The following is a 6,823-nucleotide window of genomic DNA, read 5'->3' on the forward strand; positions in this document are numbered from 1 at the left end:
CTTGCCGAAGAAACAATGGTCTATAATCAGTTTTGTCTTTGCCGTTAAAGAAGTGTTAAATTTTATATAAAAAATGTCCCTCCCGAATGTACATACATACATACATGCATTTGTATGTATATCCTAAGCGCCCCCATTCAATGAGGATAATTACGCAGTATGATCATCAACAGCTGCATTCTTAGGTACAGAAAGGAGAAATAATCAGAGGAAAAATTTTTTACTGTAAAACCAAATTATTTGTCTTTTAAAATTTTCTCCACTTCTGCTAATATAAAATGCGCTGACATTTACCCAATTCATTTGCTCAGCATTTAATGGCTTATAGTTTTGCTACTGCCCGCGCATTTACATCTGCATACCCACCGCTTTCTTTAAAATATTCACTCACTCCCGAGTTTGTCGAAGTAAGTCATATGAACGGTGCAAATTTTATTGCACTTAAATTGCTGTCAACCATTTGCACATCATCAATGCAGCAACATTTATGGTTGTTTACAATGGATCATAATTGAAAAGCTATTAGCACTTTTCTGCCAACAGCAACAACAACAAGGACTTAAAACGCAACAAACAAGGAAAGAATTTGTTAAATTGTCAAACTTTTTATTCTATCAAAATTTCGATATCTACGATGATATACATTCGCCATGGTGTTTATGTATTAATGTACATACATACATATATATGTGTGTGTCTGTGTTGTTTCACTTATTGTAGTAGTTCAACAACATTTTTCAAATAAGTGCTTTCTTTTTGTTTGATATTATGAATAGTTATTATTGACAGTTATCTTTTATATTACAGATTCTTCTGACATCGTCGATTGTAAACTAAAATTAATTCTCGGTTTAATATGGACGCTCATTTTACATTACTCCATCTCTATGCCGCAGTGGGATGGCGAAGATGAAAGCCAAGTGAATGGTTCTGGTCCGACACCGAAGCAAAGGTAAGTTTTGTTTTTGTAAAGCAAACTTTTTAATGCATGGTATCTACACTTAAAAGGTTTTTAATTGTTTTTTATGGAATTACTTTTTTCTTATATGATTTCTTAACTCTCGGAAAGAAACCAAATAAACGTAGAGTAATGCAATAAAACAAAACAAAAAATAAGTTTGATCGAACCCTGCGCGCCTGCTCGGCAAGCAGCGTTACTCCGTTCTCATCAAGTTTAAGTAAACACTCTTAGGGGTCTATCACTTTTTTGATGAAATCCTGACCTATATATATTAGTTTTAATACTTTGCTTCACATTCAAATAGTAGCCAAATCCATTTAGATATTCCAAATTTTCATACCAGAAGTCTGCTCCACAACATACCCTTAAACGCTTTTACACCAGCAAATTGAAAATTATAGTTTTTCTATGGCCTTTGCTGTCCACTAGAAGCCATTGTGTTTTGTCAGTGACATCCTTTTTGAAAGGAAGTAAGGTACAGTCCCAGAAGTACTCAACTTCTAAATTATTCTGAAACGCCTAATGAGGGATTCATAATGCAGTTACTCCATAGAACTATTAACTTCCGCAGACCAAGACATCCAGACAGCAGCTTTTGTTAGCCTTATAGTTTGTGATATTAGTTTTACATAGAAGGTGTGGGATTTCTAACAAACTCTTAGCTTAACCGCAGCGATTTAGGCTAAACGAACAGTACCTCACAAGATTTTGCCCATGCGGTTTCAGATATACCCAACAATTCCCCGATAAATATCGACCCTATATATATTTGACTTAGTTCCCATAATGTGACAGTTCCCCAGCTTTCTGATGCACTTATAAGCTCAACTATATTCCTTTCAACAGAGACTGATTAGTTAGTTAAATAATTGGGTGTCGCAGAACCGAGAACATTGTGGCCGGAAAAGACCTTTTGTATTCAAGAAAAAGATCTTGTTCCTGAATGCCCAAGATATGTTCGTCTTCAAAAAAAAAACTATAAATTTACATGGATGGGCAGGCCGGACAAAAACAATGTATTCTAAATTCTCCGCTTCCGGTCTCTTCAATGCAAGACTGGCATTCTGCTTCCGTGTACGTGAAAACATAAAGGATTGTGTTAGAAAAATGTGATATCTCTTCTGCTTATTCCCTACCGCTCCCGAGTACTAATTAAACGATTGTAGCCAAATAGATACACAGTTAGTAACTAGATAAAAGTTCTACCTATTTAATAAAATAATGGCGTTTCTATCGCAAGGATTGCCGAATTGTCTGTCCTGTCTAAGGTCTCCCACATCTCCAACTAAAGCCAACTAAGCCCACGAAATGGTTCCATTAGCACAAAGTCAGCTGAGGGTGTCTTTCGTGGCAGCTACTCAGCAGCCTCTTTGGCTCCGACCACTCAGTGGCCTGGTACCCAGCACCATCTTACTTTTTACAGTGCTTCCTGCGACCTTACAAGTTGTAAGTTAGAACTGATGCACACGACCCCTGCGTATGGAGAATGACACCTCTCTATTAAACTTGAATTTAGACCCCATGTTCTACAAGTAATGCTCCTGCAGTCCCACATGGCACGTGTACCTTTAGCAAGTGTTTTATCAAGAATGCAATTCCAAGAATGCATCACTGCTAAGTATTTTACCTCGTTGAAGCATTCAAGCATAGTGCCTCCAAGCGTGACCGAATCAAGGATTGGTCCTCATAGCCACAATAGTAAGAAACCACAGTAAAATCTGCAAGTAATTTTCCCAGTAACTTTAATTACCAGGTCCTCCGCGTACTCCATGGCATCGTAATTCAACTCTTGTAGTATGATTAAGACGTAGTCTACCACGAGAGACCAAAGCAAGGGAGACTCAGATCTGGCTCTGATCTTCATGTGAGGGCAGAGATTATCCTTGTTAGTTTGCATTGCTGGACAGATTTTCAAGTTGTAATTTCCCAACTCAGTGTACCCGAAGGCGCAAATACTTAGTTTGGAACCAGAAATAATACATATAATTGTAATTGGGTACAATTGTGGCATCCTTCCTTAAATAGTTGGCTAAAGCAATGTCTTACAAAAATTTTCCCGAACGATTTCTGTGTACTTATTTCACTTCCGAAGAAAAACATACATTTACCCATAATTATTGTCATTTTTGCGTAAACAGTATAATATTCAGTTTATTTATTTTGGAATGAATTTTTGTCTTGATTTGAATTACGTCGAGCTGTCTTTGTTAATTAAGATGACTTCGGCTTGTCCAATGAAACAGAGACTCTTGGTATTAATAGAAATTGAAGTAAATTCCTTCAATAGTCGCGTTACCAGTAGGCCCAACAACTAATCTATTGAAGGAAATTTTGGTTGATCATTTAGTCTTAATGCAGGCACCTATCGAATGTTTTCCGATCATGCAATTTAACATTGTTAAATTTATTTTTATGGTAGGCTTAAGAATACTAGAACGCCTAATTGCCATTGTTTCGAATGATTGGCGAAAGAGCGGTTAAAATCAGCTCATAAAAATAAAAATAAAAATAAAAATCCTTCAAAATAAAGAATTTATAATTTACACTTTTTAATATAAATATAAGTGTAAGAATCCTTGTTTATTTACACATCTGAATAATACTTACTTCTATTACTCTACACTCTACTTTCAGACTGCTCAATTGGATCCACACGAGAATACCTGAAATGCCGATCAACAATTTCACCAATGACTGGACCACCGGTAAGGCGGTGGGTGCTTTGGTGGATGCCTGTGCGCCTGGCCTTTGTCCCGACTGGGAACTGTGGGATCCCAAAGATGCTGTCCAAAATGCATCCGAAGCTATGGGCCTCGCCGATGACTGGTTGAATGTACGTCAACTTATCAAACCTGAGGAATTGGTTAATCCCAATGTCGATGAGCAATCGATGATGACCTACTTGTCACAGTATCCAAATTCCAAATTGAAGCAAGGTGCACCACTACGTCCCAAGACCAATCCAAATAGGTGAGTTCTTAACGAGAAAATGCATATTAAAAAAAAAAGTATACTCATTTACATAAATAAGTAAACAATTGTTATCTGTGTATACATTTTCTGAACATGTACACTTCCTAAAACTGAATTAACTGCAACCGGCACGTGATTTTTTCAAATTTCAATTTACTTCTTTCGACGTTTTTCTACTTGTCTTTTACTCTATTTGTGTGCGTGCGCATATTTTCCGTTTATGTATACTCAAATGTAATACCGAATATACATACATACTCTTTTTCATATTACTGACTTTTTTGTGTTAACGTATTAAGTGTTTTAATTAATGATTTTTCGCATATCGAAATTTTAATATTACTCACGTCAAATTCCTTGGAAATCAAACTTTATAATCTAATTTGTGTATTTTCTTTTTTCTTTGTATATCTTTTTACGCGTATGTATTTCAAAATTGCTTATCGGATATTATTTTTTGTTCCAAACCCCAAACAAAACAAAACAAAAAAAATCCGAAAATTTAAAACAATGAAAAAACACAAAACTCAGCATTCCTCCACCGCGGTAAGTCTGGAATGCTTGCATATTGCTATTTTTTAACAGCTAAACGCGGCTACATAAAGCAAATTGTTTCGTTTCTATTGTTTGAAAAACAGCTTGACTGCCATGTACCAGTTATTTCATTATTTTTTATTTAAATACTTTTGCGACGTCTTTCTACTAGCCAGAATAATGGTTTAGTGCCTTTCAACTTTCTTGTTTGCGCAGAGTTTTTATGTTTTTTTTTTTAGAATCAATTTGCATTTATCTGTTTCTGCACATTCACCTTTCACCGCTCTTCAACACCAAAATCAATCTAACGAGCACGTAATATTCCATTTTAAAGAACTTTTTAAGTAGCCAAGTTCGCGAATGTATTCTGTAGATTGTATAATTATACTTATTGTTTGGTAAAAATACGAATTTTTTTACTGCATATAAAATATAGTGGTAATATGTATGTGAAGAATTGTCTCCATCAAAATGGACTAGAACCTGTTAATGCCATTATTGTTTAAATGAATGAAAAAAGAAAATAGCCAGCGCTGCTTATTTTAAACAATTGCCGTGGTGTATATGTATTTTAGCTGTGCGAGTGCTGTGTGAGAGAGCGCTATTTGCATTGCATATCAGCAGGCGCTATTTGTAAATGCAGAAAATGCTAACTAACAGTCAAGGTAAAACCAACAGAGAAGCTATACAGATAAGCTTTACAGAAACTGTTAATATATATGTGCATTAGGGTGGGTCGATTTTTTATGGGGGAGGGTTAAAGTTATTTCGTCTAATTTTAATAGTGGAATTAATTAGTTTTAAGCAAGTAATAATTGGCCATAAAAAATTTAAATTATGTAATATCTCGTACCTGCATAATTGACTCAAAGTGTCGGAATATATTCCCTAGGCAAATTTGATTGCTAATATGAGACGATTTGGGTATTCAGTATTAGGAAGTCACAAAAAGTTCACCAAACAATCAGAACACAATCGGGGACATTCAACTGATAGCATGTTCCAAATGGAGCTCAATAAGAGTGTATGCCATTTTGTTAGTGCTGCTCCAACAGTCGCAATGGCCGAGTGGGTTTATTTCCTAATAAAATAATAAATTTTTGTAAAAAAAAAATAGTTCCTTACTCGTCTGTACACACGTTTCTGCCGTACACTTTAGTGGGAAAACGGATAGTCAAAGTAAATATCCAAAAATGTATTCTTTAAACGGACAAAAATGCGCATTTCATCCACTTTTTTCCTTTTTCGTATCCATTTTTGGATTTTTTTGCTGGCTGGGTATGTGCAATTGATTCCGCTGATCCTTCTGAGCATTTCGGCCTTTTGTTTATACGCATTCTCCAAAAAGTATTAACCTAATTTTTTCTCTAAGTACCTTTATATTTTTGTTTTTTTCTTTTCTTTGGTAATTTCTAAATAACTTGAATTGCACCTGTAAACACGATTTTTGGGTCTCACTTCTACATGTTAAATATTAGTTCCTCCTACGCCAAAAATAAGGGAAAAATTATTTTTTTGATCAAAGTTTGCTTGTGTAAAAACTAGAGCAGTTTAAATTTAGCTTTAAATTATGGTTAGAAAAGTTTTTGCTGGATATCAGTTTTTTTTTTTAAGATCTGTGATAAACAATAACATATAAATGTAAAATAACGAGAAATTAATGTCTGAAAGTGAATATTTTTCGTATTTCTTATACTTGTCGACGTAAATCAGACAAAAGCAAACTTTATNAAAATTATTTTTTTGATCAAAGTTTGCTTGTGTAAAAACTAGAGCAGTTTTTCAATTTTTCTAGAAAAATTCCTAATTTTAAAATTTTTTTTTAAATTAATGTCTGAAAGTGAATATTTTTCGTATTTCTTATACTTGTCGACGTAAATCAGACAAAAGCAAACTTTATGAACTAAAAATTAAAATTCAGGTGTTTTTTAATGTTTGGAATGAGAATCTAAGCATGAGAACAGAAACCCAAAAAAAAACATTTTTTGTTGACCGGTCTTGTTATTTGAAAATAATAAATATAATAACTCTTACTTAATAAAAATGAATTATGATAAGCTAGAAGATTATCAGCATGCACATATTAGTACCATCAGTCGAAAAATTAGCAGCATGCTGTTAAGTGTCTGTAAACGAAAGAGCACCGGCTGTTGGACGCACNTGAACTAAAAATTAAAATTCAGGTGTTTTTTAATGTTTGGAATGAGAATCTAAGCATGAGAACAGAAACCCAAAAAAAAACATTTTTTGTTGACCGGTCTTGTTATTTGAAAATAATTTATTGTAAAATAATAAATATAATAACTCTTGTGGCGCATGGTTGCATTTTTGTCTACAATAATTTGAATAAATTAG

General features: G+C 34.2%; 1 protein-coding gene across 1 annotated transcript in view; it reads left to right on the top strand.

Annotated features, from left to right (window-relative positions):
* The first annotated feature begins 805 nt into the window (after positions 1-805).
* The window catches only part of cher (filamin A protein cher), an 87,824-nt gene continuing 81,806 nt past the window's right edge, over positions 806-6,823 (top strand). Inside the window, exons 1-2 of the mRNA XM_017617528.1 lie at positions 806-952; positions 3,596-3,931. Coding sequence (XP_017473017.1) covers positions 888-952; positions 3,596-3,931 — 401 coding nt within the window. The 5' untranslated portion in view covers positions 806-887. The remainder of the gene's footprint in view (positions 953-3,595; positions 3,932-6,823) is intronic.

Source organism: Rhagoletis zephyria, unplaced genomic scaffold, assembly GCF_001687245.7.
Source record: "Rhagoletis zephyria isolate East Lansing unplaced genomic scaffold, Rhagoletis_zephyria_1.1 Rzeph_scaffold_01431, whole genome shotgun sequence".
NCBI classification, from domain to species: Eukaryota; Metazoa; Arthropoda; class Insecta; order Diptera; family Tephritidae; genus Rhagoletis; species Rhagoletis zephyria.